At 32.7% G+C, this 23855-nt stretch overlaps 1 protein-coding gene across 4 annotated transcripts in view; it reads right to left on the bottom strand.

The window, feature by feature from the left end:
• uif (sushi, von Willebrand factor type A, EGF and pentraxin domain-containing protein uif) overlaps positions 1 to 23855 on the bottom strand; it is a 330814-nt gene that overhangs the window by 74105 nt on the left and 232854 nt on the right. For all 4 annotated transcript variants that reach the window (XM_081729537.1, XM_081729535.1, XM_081729534.1 and 1 more), the window contains exons 20-34: positions 23410 to 23528; positions 21504 to 21696; positions 20579 to 20702; positions 17584 to 17765; positions 16280 to 16470; positions 15252 to 15363; positions 14926 to 15083; positions 12816 to 12927; positions 12432 to 12633; positions 10319 to 10429; positions 8218 to 8469; positions 5478 to 5716; positions 3613 to 3734; positions 2629 to 2720; positions 1350 to 1567 (exon numbers count right to left, since the gene is read on the bottom strand). In XM_081729537.1, coding sequence (XP_081585663.1) covers positions 1350 to 1567; positions 2629 to 2720; positions 3613 to 3734; positions 5478 to 5716; positions 8218 to 8469; positions 10319 to 10429; positions 12432 to 12633; positions 12816 to 12927; positions 14926 to 15083; positions 15252 to 15363; positions 16280 to 16470; positions 17584 to 17765; positions 20579 to 20702; positions 21504 to 21696; positions 23410 to 23528 — 2427 coding nt within the window. The remainder of the gene's footprint in view (positions 1 to 1349; positions 1568 to 2628; positions 2721 to 3612; positions 3735 to 5477; positions 5717 to 8217; positions 8470 to 10318; positions 10430 to 12431; positions 12634 to 12815; positions 12928 to 14925; positions 15084 to 15251; positions 15364 to 16279; positions 16471 to 17583; positions 17766 to 20578; positions 20703 to 21503; positions 21697 to 23409; positions 23529 to 23855) is intronic.

The raw sequence follows: 23855 nt of genomic DNA, 5'->3' as shown, positions 1-23855 counted from the left end.
TTAAAACATTAAAATATGAAACATGTGTTCATTTTGTTCTGTATAAAGGATATAGCGCATTAAAAACAGGATGTTTCAAAAAGAATGATCTCATTTTAAAAGTCCATATGTATTGATAAAAACATACTACAAAAATGGGATAAATTGCAAAATACTCAAAAAATCTTCAAGTTTTAGCTATGCTATTACAAATGCCCTATATGTCCACCAGCAGCAGCACGAACAACATCTAGATGATAGTTTGTTTCCACCATTCCATCGGAAGTGCGAGACCGACCTGGACTCTTACCATTGCACAAGCATCCCGTCTCTTTAAATTGGCGATACCAACAACGAATGGTTTTGGGGTGCAAGCGGATCAATGCCAAAACGCCGAGGAAAATCACGCTGGACCGAAATCACTGACTCAGTCTTTGGAAACTGCAGCACACAAAACGCCTTCTGTTGAGCAGACGCCATCTTACTTCTCATTACAATCTGTGAAGACGCATTGACTGACCTCTAATGGCAATTTTCGAAAACTCTACGCCATGCACATCCAAACAACACTCATTTCCTTGCCGGCATATCCCATGTTCCGTAATTATTAACGTCCAAAATCAGGCCATTCTTTTTGAAACACGGTGTATAAAACTGAATATTTTAATAGTTTTACTTCATAGAAATTCTCTTTATCATTTGAAGAACATATTTGTAATTTTTAAGACTTACTTGTAACTTATAAACCCTAAATTACACTCTTATTGCTTATTTTCAGATTCCACAATTCAGTAAACTAATAATAAATATTATTTGAATTATCCAATAAAAATATAGTAAATATTCCCTTTATCTTGTTGAAGTTTAAGCCAAGAAAGAGTCTCGGATTCTGTTATTCTTTCTATAGAAAAGTCCTCAAATAAACTCTCCACAATTCAGTAAACTAATAATAAATATTATCTGAATTATCCAATAAAAATATAGTAAATATTCCCTTTATCTTGTTGAAGTTTAAGCCAAGAAAGAGTCTCGGATTCTGTTATTCTTTCTATAGAAAAGTCCTCAAATAAACTCTCCACAATTCAGTAAACTAATAATAAATATTATCTGAATTATCCAATAAAAATATAGTAAATATTCCCTTTATCTTGTTGAAGTTTAAGCCAAGAAAGAGTCTCGGATTCTGTTATTCTTTCTATAGAAAAGTCCTCAAATAAACTCTCCACAATTCAGTAAACTAATAATAAATATTATCTGAATTATCCAATAAAAATATAGTAAATATTCCCTTTATCTTGTTGAAGTTTAAGCCAAGAAAAAGTCTCGGATTCTGTTATTCTTTCTATAGAAAAGTCCTTAAATAAACTCACCTGTACAACATTCTCTTCTAACAGTTCAGGCCTTGTATCGTAGAAAGAGACATTCATATTGACATTAACAGCTGAACATCGCTGAGTAAGGACGTTGTTAAGACTGCCATAATATTGAGCTAAAAGGTCTTCGTATTGAGGCAGACACAAAGGAGCTACAGCGCCATTTGCTCTGTACATCACAGTAGCCACCACGTGGTAGTCAGCTTGCTGGGTATCTATTAAATAAAGTAATAAAAGGGTTACGATGTTATTACAGTAAACACAGAATAAACAACTAGCAAAAAATTAATACCAAGTTAGAAGATAGCTGGTCAAGCTAAGAGTTTTAAATTATGGGTTTTATTTTTTGATGAACGAAAGTAGTATTTTTTTTTTCCTAAATATAGTAAAACTTCGATGTTATGACCACTGATTTTTTAGAATAGTGTTCAAGTAATGTAATTGCCAAATTTAACCAAACCTCATCTATATACGTCAAGATTGGCCAGATTTTACATTTTAATTAGATTTTAAATGCAACAAAATGTATCAAACTAGTTATTCTCTTGAAGTGTTTCCTTTGAATATCTCCATATTGTACTAATTAAGTAAAATAAGAAGTAAAAATTAGTTTCAAATTAACCGAAGAGTCAACATTTAATATCCTTGGATACTTTAAAAAAAACTCCATCGCCAATTATGTACACAAGATTGATGATATAGACCTGATGGCAATTTAAGAATGTATATTAAGAATATTTTGTTTATTCTTTCCGAGTATGTAAATTTCACAATCACAATTCATAATATAATATCGTCTTAGATTTGTAGGTGAGCTGTTTTGGTTAGAATTGGTAAAATAATAATATAAAACAAAATACGACAAAAATATGGTTACTGCAAATAGAGGCTTCTAAAATGCAACTAAAAGTGAAATCTTTAATAGCAAAACAGGATTCTTCAATTTTAATTATAAGAAAAAAATCCGCAGATGAGATGACCTGTTGATATTAGAATGTAAGGATTGAGGTTTTTATGCATTCAAGTGGGGTAAGTGAAATAATTCCTATATAAATATAGTGTATATTTATTTATCAGAAAACAATTATCTGAAGTATCTATGTACTTAACACAAGAAAATATCAAATGTCAAATAAATCAAGGAATTTAATTCTTTCATAAACACGATAAAAGTTTATCATTAGTATTTCTCCATCTTATCTGAATTTTAGTATTTGACTACTACAGAACGATTATTAAATATAAATAAATAAATAAATAAAAATATAGATTTTACCTTCAGAAACACAATCTGGTACTACAGAAGATGGAGACCACGAACTCTTCTCTTCACAGTTAAATGTCTTGACCACGTCACCATCAGTAAATCTAGAACAGTAAATGGAGCCTTTTAGTTGATATTTTTAATTTATTTGTTTCAGGAAATACCTGTTAAATTTTATGGAAGACTTAAATGAATTGATTTACCAAATAACATTCATTAATGGATTGCGTTATAGTAGAGTATATGAAGTTCAAGTAACTGTGGTAAAACTTTAAAATATTATGATGTTGCATAATCTTTAAGTAGAATTTGTAGTTGGTTAGGAAAGTACTAACGGTAGTCTCAAATTTTAACCATATTACTACAAATCCGATATTGTGTCTTGTTAAATTGATATATTGATGAAATGTACTGGTAAAAATAATATTTGATCTATACAATAGACTCCCGAGTATCCAGGTCGCGACTATCCTGCCTCTGTACTATCCGGCCTAGTTTCTTTTATCATAATTAAATGAGGAAGGCAAGGCGTTGCATTGGCAACATTGCCAAGGCATTGGAAGTAGAGGTTTGCTACGATCCTCCTACGTGTCGTGTGAAAAATACAAGTTGTAACAGGAAAAGAGTAGCGTTCTGCTCCGGCCCTCAATACCGTACGCTTGCCGCTGTTCCTGATTATAATCGTACAGTACTGTAAATTGTTCTTGGGATTTGATTTTTTTTTAAGTGTACTACAATGAAGATTTGAAAATGAGTTATAAACAAAGAAATAAGTTGTATTGACTATGGAGGAGACTAATCATAGAAATCCGGCCTATTCGGCTTTTTTTTTTTTTTTTTATCCGGCCTGCCCTTCCGCCACATCAGACTGGATACTTGTAAGTCTACTGTATATATATTCATCTTCAGAATACTATTTCCTTTTATCATCTTCAAGTATTGTTAAATATAACGGTTCGACAAGCTTAAATATATTTCAAATAAAGATTTCAATACCTATATCCTTGGTTACAAGTTGCGATGCATTGTAGTCCCTTTTCTCCGTTTAGGCAATTAAGCGCTCCATTAGCAGGCGGCTTCAGCTCCCAGTCTACACAAGGAGTTGCTTGAACTGCGACCTAGAACGAAGTAAAATTGAATTAAAAATTATTGAAAATATATTTAATTCCTTTCACTTTTTATCATTACAATTGTAAAATGTATGCATTTCTGCAAAATGATGATTTTTAAATAATACGTTCAGAATTCATATATATTCAGTATTGCTCTACAAAACTTGTAATAGAGTGATATGAAGCCCACTTCACTGGAATAGCATACGAATATGAAACACTGTTATGTCGAGTATTTTACGTACTGCTAGAGCAGTGTTTTATCTGTAACTATTAACAGCACGTAGTTCTACCACATCGAATAGGTAGTTCATCTGATCCGTGAATCAGTGTGGTGCTGGTGGTGTAGGTGACACCCACTACAGGCATCTGGAAATGAGTAGCAGACGTTATATTATAACTACAATTGAATAATTGGAAGATTAAAATTGGGCTAGTCTCACAAGGATGTTGCCGAAGTATTAAATATGTATAAAAATCTTGCTTCTGAGATATAATAGCCATTCCAGATGGTCCTACTGTTACTATGCAGAAGGCCATGTGAGGCGATATCAGCAACAGAAGTTTCTGTCTCTCATTGCAAGACATAGCCAATAATCGTACTAGCAAATTATCTCTTCCATGGTACAGAGCGGCGTGTTAACCTTAAAGCTTTTCGCAGACTGCTAAAAATCCCAGGAAGCTGATATTAAGTGTGCGTTGACGATTCGTCGATGTGCATGGCGTCACGAACATGATGGATGGGGAGAGAACCAATGGCAGCGAGTGATATTCAGGTGAATCTCACTTCAGACTATCATCTGATTCTGATTTAGAGCGGCAATTCATGATTAGATATGGTGGGAGTCAGAAATGTGATATTATGCTAACTTACTCGTTCAGAGATCCCGTCATGATGTGGACTGGTGTTACGATGAATGGGAAAACAGTTCTTCACGTTGGTGAACGAGAAACTTTGACAGCACAGCGAAATTCTGCGGCTTCCAATTTCTGATGAGCTTGTTCTAGAGCTCCTGCGCAAGCGAGTCCCACAGCGCGCATATTTCGTGTCTGCGTTTCTAGAAACAGAATACATTATTTGTATTAAGTAGCATGCTCGCCGGCCATCAATTTTATCGAGCATGCTCGGGATGCTCTTAGACAAACAATTGCACATCGAACCTACCACACAAATCTCTCATGACCTGGGAAGAGTGGTCTGTATCCATCAAGAGTCTATTACCAGGCTTATCTACGCATGAAGATCAGATACACTGTATCTGTTCGAGGTCGTTACAGGCCGTATTGAAAGTCTTAGCGCACTCAAACATCAGTTCATTCTGGTAGTTTCTACTGATTCTCAGATTTGTGACACTCTTTGTATCATACATGAATGCACAGCGAAATGGTTACCAAAAAATCAGTTAACACAGACTAAAAATGAAACGATAAGCTATTTCGCTAAAATATTTCATTAGATAGGGATGAGGAAGAAGTAGAGAGAAAAAATTAAAGACCGGAGAAAAAAAGCTGTAAAGCGTTCTAGCGGGCGTCATTATGGAATGTAGAGTTAAGTTAAGTGGTCACATGATAGTGTTATCAGCTGAAAGCAAATGCAGGTTATTAGAAGAAGGTAGAACTAATGGGAAGGGTACGTCGGTATGACTGTACCAGAGCGAGGAAATATTAGATAACGAAAACGATTTGTTCATACATAAGTGTACCTTTAAATGTATGATTTATGTCTATATGTTCTGATGGAAATCTTACCTGGAAGTGGCATGTTGCCTGATTTCCATATTTATCTGCTGCAACTACTGTAACATTTTCGAAACCTCCAATCGGGATAAGCGCCTTCTCTGGGATGAAAGTTACTTTGACATCCCCTGATGCATCAGACACATTCACTCGGCGACGAGTTTCATTGAAATGAACTTGATAACTGTCTTGACGATCAACCAGTTCGATTACGTAGCTCTGAGGGCAACTCAATAATGGTGGGGTGTCATCTAGAAACAATAAACAATTTTCATTATCAATTATCTTAAAATAAATCAAAAAATATTTTGGTACAGCAGAATTTATATATCTCGTGTCTTTTTTAAGCATTTTTATTGCTTACAACACATCGTCACATAACAAACAACATTTCTGATTACTTACCTGTTTCTCTGTGCTAATTTCAAGATATTCATATTCCCTCTCATACAGGAGGAGACATACGGACATCTTAAAATTAGCAAAGAGAAACGAACACGTAATAATCTGAAATACCGCTTCTTATGTGATGACATTAATGACTAGTTCAAAGTATAGTATTTAAAAAGTGAATTAACAATATAATGTTACAAAAGATCTCGTTGAACTGGGAAATTTATGATTGGCTTAGGAAATCTTTAACTAAAAATGATGTAAAAAGGCTTTACCGTATCAATTCTCACAGGAAACTAAATTTGTCATTTCATATATATATAATATGAAACAAATTCATGAAATATATATTCACGAAATATTTGTTTCTAATTTAGAAATCAAGAATTATGTTTCAACTTACTACCTTATTAAGTATTTTTTAAATTAAATCCAACGGATACAATCCAACGGATACAATTCAACGGATACAATTAAATCCAACGGAGAGTATTTTTACGCTCTTAAGCTTACCCGCAGAGAACTTGGAGTTTCTTCAGTTAAATATAATTACTTATCGTGTGTATGTAACACATTATAATATTTCAAAGTTATTCACTTACTAACGTTCCTCGAACAATTTTACTTCGAATATTTCGAGTGTTACACTTAGATGTTTATTCTCAGGGACACACAATGCCTTAAGTACTTTTTCATAATAAGATCTTTACATGGTTTTTAGTATCAACAGTGGTAATTGCAGAACATTACGGAAACTTTGTCGATGCTTATAGTCACTTGTCGTCCCAATATATTGTATGTTACTCTTTTTATTATACTATATACAAGAATATACAGGGTATTAACGAACTATACCAACAAATTGTAAGAGATGATTTCTGACATCAAAATAAGAACAAACGAAATATGGGCTTGCGAGGAAAGCGCATAGTTTCTGAACTAGGGCCGTCCAAAAACGTGCAAAACTTAAGTTGCAGTATTGCGTTATTTCAAATACGAGGAACCGTGGTTCATATCGGCGTAAAGAAGTCCATATATGTTATCCGGAAATGCATATTTCAGCAATGTGTAATGGCTGTACAAGCGATTCTCCATAGCGCATAATTCTTAGACATGCTCCCAGAAGGATTCACAGACAGTCGAATTTAAAGATGGATCCACTGTAGGCAAACGAAAGCCTTGAAAGCAATGAGGACATAACGAGTCGGTAGTAAGTTGGATATGTTAGAGACTGCCATCTCCATGGTTCTTCATGTTCGGAAGATCACCTACTGCGATGTGATTTTTTAATAGTACAATTCATGCCTTCTTCACGTATAAACATGAAAAAATACATTACGGCACACGTTTTTCACTACACGAGGAACCATGGATCTGGCAGCTTGTAACATTTCTGACTTCTCGTCGACATATTAGGTGTCACTGCTGTCAAAGTTTATGTTTCGACTACATTGAACCCACCTTTAAATCCGAGTATATCTGGGAATCCTGTTGGAAGCATGTCTGAGAATTATGCCCTGAGAGTAAATCCTTTGAACCAATTGCACATTGCAAATATATGCATTTTTGGATAATGTATGTATGATTTCATTTACACCGATATGAACCACCACTCCACGGTTCCTCATGTTCGAGATAACGCATGTTGCAATTTAAGATCTCCAACTTTTGAAAAGCATTAGCTCTCAAACTATTCACTTTTCCCTACAGATCTATATGAACTTTTCTTTCTAAAAGTTTATTTTAATGTGAGAATCATTTTTACAGTTAGTCAATGTAGTTCATTAACACCCTGTATATGCTCTAAGATTAGTACTCTAACCTCCCTACTAATACTCTTATATATACAGGTTTTTCAGCAAATAGATTCTTAATTTAGAACGTAGTCCTACTCATCTAAACAGTTATTTACATTGAAGTGTGCTCAATGTATTCGATTTTTAGTATCTACATTCAAATCTCAAAATTTTAATTTATGTATTCGAAACGTATTGTATGTATCTAAAAAATGTATGTGTATAATAAAGTATTAAAACAATTTTTTGTTTTTGCTAACATAATTGGTAATGATACCCCGACAATAAAATTTCGAGTGTAACACTCGAAAAATTGGAAGAAAAATTGTTTGAGAAATATTAGGTGAATAATTTTGAATTACATAATTTGAACTTGTCATTTTATTCTTGAGCCTCCTTAACAACTCATTAAATTTGCTCTTATTTGTCCAATTCTGAATATACTATAAAAGAAATATAAATATCTACTGTAAAACTTCAAGAGAATCTTGTTGATGCTAGACATTTCACAAGAAATCAACAAATTTTAATTTATTTCTACTGTTTTAATCATAATAGCTTACCTGGCACTGTAATGTTTATTTCGCATATGGCCACATTCCCGTCGTAGTCAAACGCCACGTATTTGACGACCATGTCTTCGAACACTTGGATGGGAGTTCGGAAGCTCGGTGGTTTCACCTCTAACCTTGCAATGCTTCCACTGTTATCAATGGCCACTGGTTCAGTGAAATTCACAGGCTCCAATCCATTTGGTCCTTTCTGAACAATAATTGGTTGCTGAGGGCAATTCTGAAACACAGGAGGCTCGTTGTCTGCAAAGAAGAATGAATCATATAAATAACATGGAACAATAATCAATTCATATTGTGTGCTTCTGTTCATAATATTTACACGTTTATATCCTACTATTTTAATTTTCGTACGCTGAATTAAACTGATTGTAGTTGTTTTGATATCTAAGTCTGACTGCAGCACACACACAAGTACTTTACTTCTTCCATAATCTCAGGGGTGTCTCAGGGGAGTGTACTTGAGCCCCTACAATTTGTTCTGTATATGGATGATCTCTACTCACACTTATCAGATCATCCTAGTGGCCTTCTGATTTTTGCTGACAATTGTAAGTTATACAGAGAAATATCGTACCTCCATGACACGATTACCCTACAGGAAGACAAATTACCTTGCAGGCTGATGTATAATGTAGCACTTAAAATTTAACAGCAAGCGTGATAATGTGACAGTAAATGTGACAAAACAATAAATGTGACAGTATTACCATTACTCTGAAAAAGTCTCCTGTTCCATCCACCTACCATATCAATGATTCCCCTATTACACATTCTGCTAGTCATAATGATCTTGATGTCATCTTTGATTCGAAACTCACATTCTCTGACCACACCCCAATTCTTAAGAATTCAATGCGCATGTTGGGGTTTTTTTTACCGATTTACTGACTACGCACTGAGACATCATTAGCAACTGTCTATAAAACTCTAATAGCGCCCAAGATCGAATACTGTTCTTCCATATGGGCCATAGCAGCACTTACACATCTGTCCAGACCTGATTCTATTCTCAATTTCTTTGTTGTTATAGTACATTTTCGTGTTCCTGCACTTCGAATATTATCTAAGGAGGAACTCTTGCGATATCTTAATATCCAGACTCCGGGAGCACACAGAAATAACTCTGACCTGAAATTTCTTCATGAAATAGTTAACGGAAACTTAAGATCGGAAACATTACTTCAGGAATTATCCTTACCGTCCCCCTTCTCGCATAACCCGCAATACCCACCTACTCAATTTTGCTCGCTCTATGTTGGCAATTATACAGACGCCTCTTTTTTACAGAATACCGAACTGTTATAATCAAGTAACAACTGATGTGGACATTTTTTTCGAGTTACCCAGTGTTTGAAAGAGCAATTAAACAAATCTTGGCGAAATAATATTACTTTTACACTCTTTGTTGACACTGTTGTTCTTGTTGTTCTTGTTTTGTTTTTTTTTCTTTTGTTAAAATTTCCCTGTGTAAAATGGCAAAGTTGTGCTGTATCTGGGAATTTGTTCAATAAATAAATAAATAAATGTAAATAATAAGCAGAAATACATTTTAACTTCTATTGTTTGACCAGTGGCGGTTCTTGAGGGAAGTCACATCGGTAAAAATTAAAATTTTATCAACTACAAATTAAGGGAAGAAAGTTTCAAACAGATTCAGAAAGCTATATACAATAATTTATACATTACAAAAACTTTCTTCCCTTCGCTCGAGCAATAAAATTTAATTTATTCAACTGTGATTTTTCTCAAGAACTTCCAGTGTGTTTCAGGGGCGGATCCAGGGGGAAAAGGGCAATCGGGGCGATCACCTCTCCCCCAGAAGAGGAAACTTTCTTATTTTATGTATATAAATAAAAACCCATCCCAGAGTTTGAAGCTCTTAAAAGTAGCTCTAAGTAGGAGTATGACAACCCACCGCCCCCCCCCCCAGAAGTCGGTCCTGGATCCGCCCCTGCCTAAAAGTAGCTTTAAGTAGCAGTATTACTACCCCCCCCCCCCAGAAGTCCGTCCTGGATCTTCCCCTAGTGTGTTTGAAGATAACGATGTATCAAATAAATTACATCATAGAATGGAAAACTCTGATACTCACCTACACACGGTGAATATCCATAGTCGTAACCTAACAATGGTTCTTCTACAGGCTCTTCACAACCCATTAACTCAAACTTCAAACAGGCATTCTCCATATAACTGACAATTCCTGAAAAAAACAATGGAGACTGTTCTCAATACATTACTTTTAGAAACAGAATATTCTAAATTATCACAAGCAACATTCTACAACTAGCTACCTATAAACATGCAATTTCTTGGTTAAGATAAGAACAGTGAAATAATAGTTTTCCTAAAAAATAAAGTAGAAACATGAATCTACAAATCCCTAGTATGGTATCGCTTTATTAGAAAGATGTTTCAAATATATGAATATAAAGTTAATACAATAATATACCATTAGGAACATTCAGTAAACAAATTCTTCATTTTTAAGTGCAAAGCGGAAAATGAACTTACTAAATTACTATTTTCTTTTAATTAGTGAGTTCTTTAAATGATAAGGATATATAGTAGTCAGTGTTTCAGAAATTTTTCTTGAAAAGAAATTTTGACCCGTTTACAATTCTTTTTCACAAAAAAAGAGTAAGTTTTGTTCTTCGTTCATTAGAAATTAACAATTCTTTCCTTTAACATCCTTTCAACTTTCAATTTTTTTCAGGGTTATATGTACATAACAAAATGCACTATAACTAAACTCACGTTTGATTCACAAATACAATATAAGAAGCTTCTCAGCATTACAAAATGTTTTACATTATAGTTAAAGAACTATTCAAATATAAACCTATTCAGAAGTTAACTCATGTATTATACTGAATTAAAAAAAAAAAATAATAATAATAATAATAAAATAGAAATACTCAGAAAATTCTGGTCATTCGTTTTCTTTTAAAACTTTTCTACATATCATAGTAGGTATGATGCTTTAATTCCTAGTATACCATGGCTTACGATAATTCCCTAAATTTCCCTAGTTCATAACAACTCCCAAAATTTTTCTGATTCATGGTAACTGTAATTTCCCTGACATACATACGTAACTATTCCCTCTCAAAAAACTTTTTCAGATTTGTCTTTTAATATCCCTCTCCTCTTGAGTATGACCTTAATTAAAATCTGTTCTTATTTTATAAATTATACACTTTTTATGAAAATGTTTATTTCCTAATCGACTTTAAATGTTTCTCCTATTTTTATTTCTGCCTGTCAAAGAATTTTGATCCATTGTGGAGAATCATGGATGTAATTTTATCCTAAGTCGTTCTAAGGTTTAGTCAATGTAATTATTATTACTATTATATTTTTTTCAATAATCTGCCATACAAGAAACAAAACGAGATCTGATTTGCAGTAAAATTCAGAACAATCCGAAAGTAAATAGATCACTAAATAACTAGAATTCATATATATATATATATATATATATATATATATATATATATAAGGAACATATCGTAACAGGACGATATTATCATATATAATAATACTGTATGATACATTACTTCTCAACTCTACAAAATTCCATTACTAAAGGTATTTTTAACATTAGTTAATTTCACAGTGTTTCACCTTGATATTTCTGATTCTGAATATTCCTTTTACAAAACATTTACTTTTGCTTCTGCTTTCGAAACCAGTACGTTAACAACCAGGCAGACGGACAATACGTCTCTATTGAATAGGAACTTTTAATCAATGGTGTTGATTCGAAAGTTTTGCTTGATGCTAAATTGTTGGTAAAAAAAATTTATTCTGATCTCTTCAATTATCTTAAATCTATTTTTAAGAATACATTTGATTCTTTAAACTTAGAATAAATTACTTTTTTTAACTTATGCACCTGATTAATCCTAAATTCGGCGTAACAATTTATTTTTATATTTGTACTTATATATGCATGTGTAAAAATGATAATTTGTATATATATACATATGAAGTTTATTAGTGTTTTCTTATTCTAGTTTGATTTCATTAATTCCTCCCTTGTTGCTAACTTTTGTTAGTAACTATTTTCACTGAAGATATGGAGCACGTATCTCAGTAAAAAATACAAAAGCACGTTTTTGCTCCACTTCGGAGATTATTTAAGCACTTAACCATGCAGAGAAAGTACGCAAATTGTGAAAGTGAAGTATTAAAATTCATACCTAAAATTACGAAACGAGCTTGAACATATTTTGGCAAAGTAATCATAGCTAATTCTCCATAGTTTCCAGGGTCTCTCATGGTTAGATTAAAATTAGGGAAATACACAACATAATTCTCTGTCTCGGCCTGTTTGTAGAAGAAGCGGATTTCTGTCGGACGACCAACAATATCATTCGTCACCACGCCTTTCACTAAAATGGCCTACGTAAAAAGAAAGAAAGAAAAATCATTAAATATAGTTTTAAAACAATATGAATAAGGTTTTCTGTAATTGTACTATAATGTGTAATTAAACCTTTAACTCATAAACCCAGACAAGTATTATTTGAAAAGAACTATAAAAGGTAATGTTTACGAAAATTGATTGATATTTTAACACTTACCTTTACTCGATACACTTGACCAAGATCCACACTAACATATGTAAAGGCTTCTTGTTTACCACACCAACCGGTCACTGAGTTAAGTCGAACATTTTTCGCTTCATAATTTGGCCTACAATCAAATTATGCATTATCAGTATTCATGGGAGTAAAAACTTACTTGTAATAAATTACCGCTAGTTATAATGAGAAATAATTAACTTAAAATATAATTCTATTAATATTTAACCTATTATCCTATAAATTAATGTTAAAAATGCCAGAAATTTCTTCATTTTCTAAATGTAATGTCTGTATTTATAAAATGTGATATGTTTTGGATTTGATTTTAGGTTAGCGACCATTTCAGCACAGAGGCTATACTCGTATGGACTACAGCCAAACGTGGGGTCCGAACCGATCCCACGTTCCAAACCACGTGAGCTCCACAGTAAAATCTAACACAAGTCTCCCGTACCAAAGTGGCGTACGCTATCCACGTAACCATGAGGGAGTTCAAAATGTACTATGTACAAATATTTTAAAATATTCATTTATATTATGCACAAGTATTGTAATATGAACTCTAGTGTTTGGTCATTCTTATCTTTTATTATTGTGAGTTTATGACAAGTCTTACACCAATAACCTTTGTACATGGTTTATTGAATCTAAATAAAATTTTATAGAATCTATAAAAATATATTAGAAATATGCGCATAAATAGAATTTTAATTAAGGAAATCCTGCAAAAGTATGGTTGATATGATAAATATTCTGCCGAATAGACATGAATGAAGTACTTGTCTATGTTCTCTAATAGTTTACAGCACAACTTTTAAAGAAACGAAATTATATAATACGTTCAAAAAATCGTTGCGCAGTGGATTATAGGAAGGCGATGTACATAGAAATAGTTCACTGAAGTAAATGTTGAAAATAGTATATCTTAGCTTAAAGGGGCAGGTCAATTATCCTACACATTTTTGCAAGCACTCAAATTAAAGATTAATGATCGATAAATTGTATATACCCTATATGTGATAGCGTTCCTCAGTACTTTAATAGTTTTAGGTCGATCGTAATACTGTTCAACAAGTACTGTTGAACCACTTTTCAATGAGTACATGTTCTCTATACTTGTCCTCCGCACGGAAATACGTTTTCAACAAAAAAGAAAGAAGAAAAAAAAGAAACACTTGTTTCTCCATTGTTTACATTGTAACACACCTGTATTACTCGATACTCTACAGAACTCTGACCGACCTTCTTTGAGCAAAACAATTGGTTACAACCTAACACGAACCATCTTTATTGTGCACTATATGTCTCTATCGAGTTGAAAGTTATAGTCTAGCTTTGGTCCTGTATATTTCAGACATTTGCTTAACATAACATACACATATACAAGGAGAAAAGTGAATGCAGAACAACTTTTTAAACGTACTAGAACAGCTAATTAGTTTACGACACCTGGGTAGTGTTATTAGTGACGATATGACGTGCGAACGTGAAATAAAAGCTAGGAATGACGAAAAAACCTTTAGGACCAAGAAAAGTATGTTTTGTGGGACCTTCAATAAAGAGTTGTGAAAAAGACTCTTAAAATGCTTCGTGTGGAGTAATGTACTGTATAGGTCAGAAACATGGATATTACGCAAAAATGATGAAAAACGACTGGGAGCTTTGGAAATGTAGGTGTGGAGAAGAATGGAGATAATTAGCTGGGCCGAATGGAAAATGAATGAGAGAAGTTAAAAATGATGAAGGAGAAAAGAATAATTTTAGATATTATTGAGAAGAAGAGAAACTGGTTGGGACATTGGCGAAGAAGGAACTGTATCATGAGGAACGTGCTAGAGGGCACGGTGGAAGGAAAGAGAGAGAAGGACGAAAGAGACCACAATTAATAGACGATATTAAAACAGAAAAGTCGTACGTGAAGACGAAGACCTTAGAGAAAGACCGTGGAGCATGGAAGCTTCTCAGTTGCGGCAAGTGACCTACCAATAAAGGCAGAACACCTATGATGATGATGTATTAATTAAAGAATTTAAACATTTATTTTAAGATAACTATATATATTACGGCATATATATAAATCAGTAGCCTCTCATTGTCCTAAACGTACCTCTCAGACGTAGCATTGATTGCAGAATCTGGGATTCTTCCAGAGGCAAGTCCCAATGGTTTCACAACTTTGCATTCTGGTTCACGCACACAAGTGATTGGGCGAGGATTGATCAAAATGTATCCAGTTCTTTTACATCCAAATTCTACTTCAGCACCCTGAAATCCAAAAATCGTAAGAATATTAAAATACTGGAAACAAATCTTATACATCTGCTACTCAAGAAATATAATAAAGTAAATTCAATATAATTGTAAACATTAGTAAGCTTTTTTAAATATCTCTAAAACCAGTAAAAAAATAAAAATGACAAATCATGTATGTACCTGTTCATAGCTTCGTGCTACTTGGAAACCATCTGGTGGTCTTCCAGGATCTTCGCAGACAGGGCCTTCACATCGTAAGTCCCCGAAATCCCACACGCCGTTGGCTTGACACCTGAAAAATAAATATAAGTTACTAACATTGAAATGAAAAGTAATGTTTCACATGCTTCTATTATTTATATTAGTATTATCTAATTTGTTGTCTCTTGTAAGATTTCCCGATGTTCATTGTGCTCTGATATGAATTTGAATGATGACTGAATTTGAAATTTAAAAAAAAAAAAAGAAAGAAACACAAAATAATTGTTTTAAAATGTCTATCAAATTCTTAATTTAACATAAAGATTCGCTTTTCTTGTAATATTCACTAAAAGTGTTCACTTGAATGAAATTAGCTTCGCTCCTATTAACAATATTCAGTTATGCTCGTAAAATAAAAGATTAGGTTCGAAATTCAAAAAACGGTTTGTCACATTAGAATAGATAACATTTAAAAATATGTAAACTGATAGTATGTCTGATACAAACCATTGAAGAGAAAATGCATAAATCATGTAACTTAAATGCTAAAAAGGGAAAAGATATTCTAAACTGTACACAAAGAAAAAACAATAAATACAATCTATATAATGCATTGCCTATGCGATTAAAAAGAAGCTATTGAAAACATATCGGCATGTCGAATATAATTACAATCTCCAATGTTTGTAAGATGAAAATAGGAGAATCACCATATTAAACAATATTTAACCTTTGCAATCATTAATTTATACACTTTTGCTACTAGTTGCCATTAGAAACAAATATAACTGTAATACAGGGATGCAAATAACCACTTGCCCACTCGCCCAGGGCGAGTGGTTCATCGATGTGGGCGAGTTTTTAATATCACTATTAAAATACCGAAGGTAAGTAAATGATTTCTATTGTGAAATGTGGGCTAGTAGCTTTTTTCTTGAGCTAGGAAAATTTTGTTGCTTATTTGCATCCTTGCTGTAATATATAAAGAAGTATTTTTTAAATCTTACCTGACTACATTATCATGATGGTTTGTTTGTCCAGCCAACTTGAAAGTATCTTGGCAGCCAAAGAAGAAGGAAGATTGGTATTTTGTATCGATGTAATTCCCGTACTCAGCACCAGGAGTATCAGGAGGGATACCGCAATCAATCCTGGGACATCCAGGTTGAGAACCAGATAACCAGTAATCAGGGAAGCCCTGAAACAAGTAAATGCTGATATTAGCGACAAATTTAAGAAATAATGCAGACTATGAATTTAAATGTGTATTTATTATTAAGTTATTTTAAATATATGTTAATTTAAATATGCGTAATTTTAATACTCACATAAAAAGTGTATTTTTTATCAATAACACTTTTAAAATTATGAATCTCCTATTTTGTTTCTCGGTTGAAAAATCTTCAATCAATTGACAATAATTTATTCATCCCATAATAGTTTATTTTGTTTTTTTTAACACATTCTTCAAATGATGACGGTGTCTCTACTAAAATTTTAAAATGAAATTTCTTAACCTTTTCTTTACCAAACTATAAAAATTCCTAACATTCAAAAACCAATAACAGTACCTATATTCTTTAGCACTTATCCTTATCTTATCTGTAATTTCAAAGGCTGTTCCCTGGAGCGATAAAGACTTGGTGTCTTCTCACATCACTTTCAGTATATTTACTGTATATAATCTGTTTTGTTCGGTAACTAACCAACAACAAACACTCACAAATCCAATAATCCTAAAATTACATATCTAAATACGTTATGTACCTGTATTGACAAACCCATAGCAATCCTTTTAAAATGTCACACTGATTGTAAACAGTTCTACTGATGAATCCTCCCTCTCTTCTAGGGTGGCTAATATTGTTTTACCCTTTCTTGAGCGTTTTCGATCTCCTTCTGAAGTGCTTCAACTTCCTCTTCGGTCTGTTGTATAAAATAACAATTTCCTTTTCTTTTCCTTCAACTCTTTAAGGTATTCTGCTTCCGTCTTGATTTTGTTTTGCCTCTTATGTTCCTCATTGAAATTTTGGTGCATGCGATAGAAGCATGCTTTGCTTGCGATTTGGCAGCGCCTAAAGCCCATCATAGACATTTTTGGTGATGAATATTGACGTTTTATAGAACAAAATATTTAAGTCTCTACTTATATTTGTATAGATTAAAAAAAATCGTGACCCAAAAGCTAAATTTCGTGACTTTTTCTTGACTTTGATGACCGTTTTCTGATTTCGTGACTTTTTCCGGACTTTCGTGACCGATAGACACCCTGGATGAGTATAATTATAGCATAAAATAAGTTTCTACGTACCGGCTTGGGATCATAGACGCACTGTCTGAAACTTGATGATGCTGTCTTTCTCAATAAACGGCCAGTGTTACCGCAATTCAGCGTCACATTTTCTCTAAATGGAACAAGCACACTATCTTGATCAGGTCTTATAACTGACAGTCCTTCAGATGGATCATCTTGAAGCGAAACACACTGAGCATCTGCAACAGGTAAAAATATTCATGGATTGTAAATTTAGGAATATTTGATTAAAGAAAACATGTTTTACATTATGAACGTTAGAATCAGTAAGCTTTGAAACAAATATTCACTTATTTCCTATAAGTAGTGATGAAAACTGGATTTTTTTCAGAAACTTTTCCTTCTTTAGCGGAAGATATCTTATTAAGAGTTAATATTTATAAAATGACTAAGCAAGTGAACTTCTTACTTATATTTAACTCACTCAATAATAAAGATCCAATTTTCAAATATGTTACTATATTGAAATCTATGGTGTGCTTGGTTATGTAAAGGGCATCGAAAATGATGGTTTTCACTTTGTTGGAGAAATTTCCGTTTTTTCCCCTACACGTTAGAGACAATTTGTTTCATCTAGAGAACTAAAATATGGAATTTAGTACCAAATCTCAGACAATATAATACACACAGTATATGAAATGAAATCTTTGAGTTTTACGTCCCACGGCTAGGATAAAGGAGATGGTGATGATGAAAAATGAATAAAATGGTGGAATAGAGAAAGTGAGAGGAAACGGGAGAACCCTGAGAAAACCCACGAATATGGCGTTTGTCCACCACAAAGCTCACTTGGCGCGAGCTGGGATCGAATCAAGGACCCCCGCACCAGAGGTGAACACTCTACCACTGAGCCACCGTGGCCCTGCCATGCTATATATGAAACACGGGTATTAAGCCTACCTTTGATAATAAATATGGATTATTTTTTAGAAAAAAAGTCCAAATTGAAGTTTTAAGAAGAATTCTTCAAAGAAATTGATCGTATCACGTAAGTCATGTCAAAGAATTTTGTATCATCTGTTGTTGATTAACCACAAAGCCGAAGGCCTAAATAAATTTAAAATTTCTTTTTATCTGAAAATTTTCATGTATTTTTTATCTAAAATTTTCCAGAAAGTCGTAATTAGATGTGTCTTACGGATCATAAAGTTTATATCAATTGATCTTTATATAGTAATATGATAAAATCACAAAAATAATGAACATGAAGCAATATTGTACTACAAGTATTGTATTACAAGTATTGTGTTTAAAAATAAATGTATTACAATGTCTTGAATGAATATGGGAAAACAATAATGTTTCCAGAAAAATAAATATTTTCATGAAGTTTCACCTTAAATAATTCAAAGAATTATGTACAGTTCGTTATTTCTAATAGACAGTATGACCTCAGAAAAAAAAAATAATGTACAAAAAAGAAAAATAATAATAATAATATTCGGATCACTTCCCATAAAGTAATAATTACAATTCAAAATATTAGATTTGGTAGCGGAAGTTGTTTCCTCTGGAAAGCATTTAAACACATTATCAATTTCTTTTGCAGCTCATCATCCATTTGTGAAAAAGAGTTTGCAGCGACTGCACGAAATATTTGTAGAAATTTCGACCAAATAAAAAAAGAATGACTTCCATTATGAGGTGAAGTAAGTATTTATATTATCTTCAGTTGTTTAAATAATTAATATAAAAACTACTAAAGAAAACTGTAAAATAACAAGAGATTAAAAGGATTAATGATTAATAACTATATGTATTAATGATTTTTAAGAGCTAACACACATGATGATGTCTGAGCCTATCAAATAATAATTTGCTGCTTTTTAAATAAAGCTAATGAAAGTTACTGAAACAAAATTAAATCTTTAGGTTAATACTTTGGTTACTCAATATAAACACAAATGAATAATTAAGAAAGGATCATAAAATGATAATTTGAGAAAGAAAGGGAAAAGCTTAAGAAAGCCCACAGACATGGTGTTTGTTGTCTATCACAAGCTCAGATGGCCTCGGATGGGAGTAGGAACCTTTCAAATCTGAGGTGTGCGCTCTACCACTGAGCCTTAAAGATTGTTTTTTGCAATATCATCAATCGTTACACAGAAACGTATAAATGTGTAGTTTATATGTGAACAGGTTCGAGACAATTGTTACACTTACGAGCAGAATTCGAAGTGGAAAAAAGTAGATTCGGTATGTTTTATTACGATTTTGACTCGACATACCGGTCATCTAAATGTTGAAATACGTGAGGGTGTTTTGTCTAAAATATTGCATTTCTATTTATATAATGACTCAAAACCATTGGAGATCGTCTCTGTAGTTACGAGGGTGGGGGTTGGGGGCATGGAGAGACTTTGATCCTCTGACAACTTTCAAAAAAAAAAAAAAAAATCCTTTTATGTTGTACTATACAGAATTATACACGAAAATGCTCAAAACCGAGTTTTTATATGAACAATTTCGTACAAGAAAACTCTCGGACACCCCGCACTCGACTAAGGGGTATTCCAAACCCCCGGAAGACCCGCCCACAGCAGACAATCCCCAAATCCACCCATGCACAAAACACCCATGATATTTATATGCATTAAGACAAAACAGACACACATACATAAGAAAGAAACTATTAAATATGTCACATCAAAATATACACTAGATGAACTTCTTTGAAGACACCTCATTTTAGGAACAAAAGGTCGGAAAAATATAACAAAAATGTCGGTGTCGTCTACTTAGAAATTATTTCTACATGAGAAATAAAATCTTTTTAAGTGCAAAACTATTCGTCAATTACTGTGTGTAAAAATGGATTTATTAAAAGGTATTTAGCATCTACTCTCCAGTAACAGAATGCCTTGATCACTGAAAAACCAGAGGCAGTATGGCATACCACCACATACCGTTTCACTTCAACCACTGCTTACGTGAGAATTCACTTCATGTCGTAAGTGAAAACATACCAAATAAAATCACAATAAATACTTACATTGACATTCTGGCATAGACCCATTCCACATGCCACCAGAGGTACACAGAAGAGATGACGTTCCTACCATGACGTAGCCAAAATTACACTGGAAACTTACAAGATCACCAAAGTGATATTGTTCCTGGAGAGTAAAGAAGCAAATTAATATACAGAAAATCATGTTAAATCATTATAAAAATTTAAAAGAGACAGGTTACAAGTAGATACTATTAGTACCAAGAATCTCGACAATTCATTTTGTAACACTTTTCATTTTTTGGATGCTGTACATCAATACTATTTATCTAAAATATTTTCCAAGTTAGCACCTTTAGTGAAACTGAACACAATGAATAAATTAAAATAATTTGCAAAAGAACCTTTACAATTCCATTGGCATTTGTCACAAAGAAAAATGGGACATATTCTGAAGGAACTACTAAATATATTGAAATTAACTTATGAGAAACAGTGATGCACTGTGAATAAGAATTACAGGGGTAATTTTCAAAACATCCAAGTACTCACTCAGAAATATGGATTTTACCTTATTTGAAACAATCCAAAATTCATATCTCCAAACAAATATCTGAATTTTCTGAAAAGTTGTCTAAAACTCTTACTCACTGCGTATCGGTTTCTCATAAATTAATTAACTTCAATATATATACTTTTTTTTAGAAAATGTTCCACCAATTTAAATATTAGTTAAACGTGTGATTATACTCTACTGTATCTAAGACAACTCTAAATCCTTTCTTTAAAATATTCTTATTTCAGTGCGAGTTTTGTTTATTTATGAAAATTGTAAAGATATCTTACACAACGTAACTAAATGTTCAGTAAATAAGTTTGTTTCAGCTTAATGATATCTTGAAGTAATATAGATCTCCTTAGTTATAAAGAATATTTTTTCTTTTCAATTCTGATAGTACGTACTAACCTTTGTAGAAAGTATGACACCATTCTCTGGAGCTTGAAGCTTAGGACACATGACTGGGACGCACGTTTTGTTTCTCTGGAAAATATCGCCGTCTCTTTCTCCACTTTCGGAGGATTCAACAGCAAACCCTGCTGTTCCGTTTCTCTTGAACAATTCATAACCAACATTACATACACACGAGAAGTTGCCAGGACTGGAAATTAAAAGATAAAGTAAAAATTGTTAATCGCAAAAGTACACACTAACAATACATAATAATAGAATATATAGACCCCTAGGTTCATTTGAAGTTTTATTTTCCTTGCATTCCAGAGCAGATGAAATGTTGCAGAGAAACAAATGTTGAATATGTCAACATTATACAAAAATTACATCGTTACTAAACATTTCTATGTTGTCCTTTTAATGACAACTAATACATACAACATGTATCATAACTCTCGCCTGTTTCCGAACTTAAAAACAAGAAGAAGAAACATGTAATTAAATACTAAACGTCACTAAATTTTGGGGTAATAAGAGTACAGACCACCGTCGTAGGTGTAGTTGCATTTTTTCTCCATTAGGGCACTACGAATAGTACTATCGCATTACGACATACACAGGTGAACAGTTTTGTGTATTTGAATTTGCCTAAAATTGATCTAAAGTTTTTGGACGATGGCGTTTCCGTTGAAAATAATAATAATAATAATAATAATAATAATAATAATAATAATAATAATAATAATAATAATAATAATAATAATAATAATAATAATAATAATAATAATAATAACGCAAGCTAAAACAATTCTTACAGATCGAAAAAAAATGAAATCAAATTTTTAAGTTTTACGTTCCATGCTCATGCCGGCTAGGCTTAATGAGACAGTGATGGTGAGAAATGATTGAAATAAAGAAAGTGGAAGGAAACGGAAGAAATCCACACACGGTGTTCGCCCACCACAAGGGATCGAACCATGGACCCCGTGCACCAGAGGTGAACGCTCTACCACTGAACCACAGCGGTCTCTTCTTGTAGATCGAGTAGTTGGATTGAGCCACATGTGAAATTGTTTTTTAATACTGGCCACCGCAAATGATTAATTTCAACATTTTTTTTTTCGTAGCGTTACATCAAAAGTCTCCTGTACAAATGTTCTATGCCTCATGACTTACCAGAGGCTCAATAAAGTATCGTAGCTACAGTAGATACCATTGAATAACATATGTTACAAAAGATGCAGGACGAACTAAATTACAGGTCTGACGTCTAACGCGTCTGCAAGGAAGGACATATCAACCATCTTAATGTTTCATAAAAATCTGGTAAGTATGTGCTTTTAATCATGCATTCTGTTCTGTCCATTTTGATTATTTTGTCACAATATCTAGAACCATGAAGGAAATTATAATAGGTGCTGTTCAATTATAACTAATAAAATAGAATAGAATAGAATAGAGAAGTAGAAAAATACAATATGTACAATGTTAGAAATAATCAATATCTTATATGAAGTATAGAAATCGAGCACTTTTATAGGTAACATTGTTTTTATTTTATTATTTTTCTTTATGCAAACTCCATAAATCATTCTTTATTAGCGTGGAATTTACTTACTAAAAAAACTTTTTTTAATGGGCTTTTAAGTACTGTTATTCCTCGAAGCAGAAACTAACGTTATAGTATAAACTAATAATTACTATTACACACACAGTACTGCAGTGTTAAAGCTTTTAAAGTATTTTCAATTAATGCCGAACGTCCACCAATGAACTAAAAACACTATAATCAAGAACTGATTTAATTTAATAGACAACTGTTAGAACTATTATAATATTATATTCGTTTAAAGGAGTTACAATATCCAATGGATACATTACTTTAAAAAAAAAAAAGAAAAAGAAATTAATCATTACGTACCTGTTAATACATTTTTGATCACAACCTCCATTATTTCTCGCACATTCATTGATATCACTACATTCCAACCTTGTACAACCCATCACTTCTAACCTTAAGCATGGTGCACCAACGAAGTCCTAAAGAATAAAATTGTGAACGGTAAAATAACATAAGGCTTCAATGTCGTAAGTACCAAAAAATGAAAACAAAAATAAATCTATCGTAATCGTCTAATAAATCTGGATAATAGTGTATGTGTTCTTTGGGTAATAAAACAAAAGAATTATGAAGTTTTGTTTATATATATATATGTTATCTTATAAAATAATCTAATACAGAACAACTATAATACTGCTCTGATATAGTACAGTGCAATATGTTGGCCAAAGTTGAATTCACAGAAACTGTTTCTTTTATAAAGACGGCTAATCTCAAAACAATAACTACTTGGTCGATATTACATC

This window comes from Thermobia domestica, chromosome 10, assembly GCF_964235325.1.
Source record: "Thermobia domestica chromosome 10, izTheDome1.hap1.1, whole genome shotgun sequence".
Lineage (NCBI taxonomy): Eukaryota > Metazoa > Arthropoda > Insecta > Zygentoma > Lepismatidae > Thermobia > Thermobia domestica.
The sequence above is the reverse complement of the archived record's forward strand: the minus strand, read 5'-3'. Positions and strand labels throughout refer to the sequence as shown.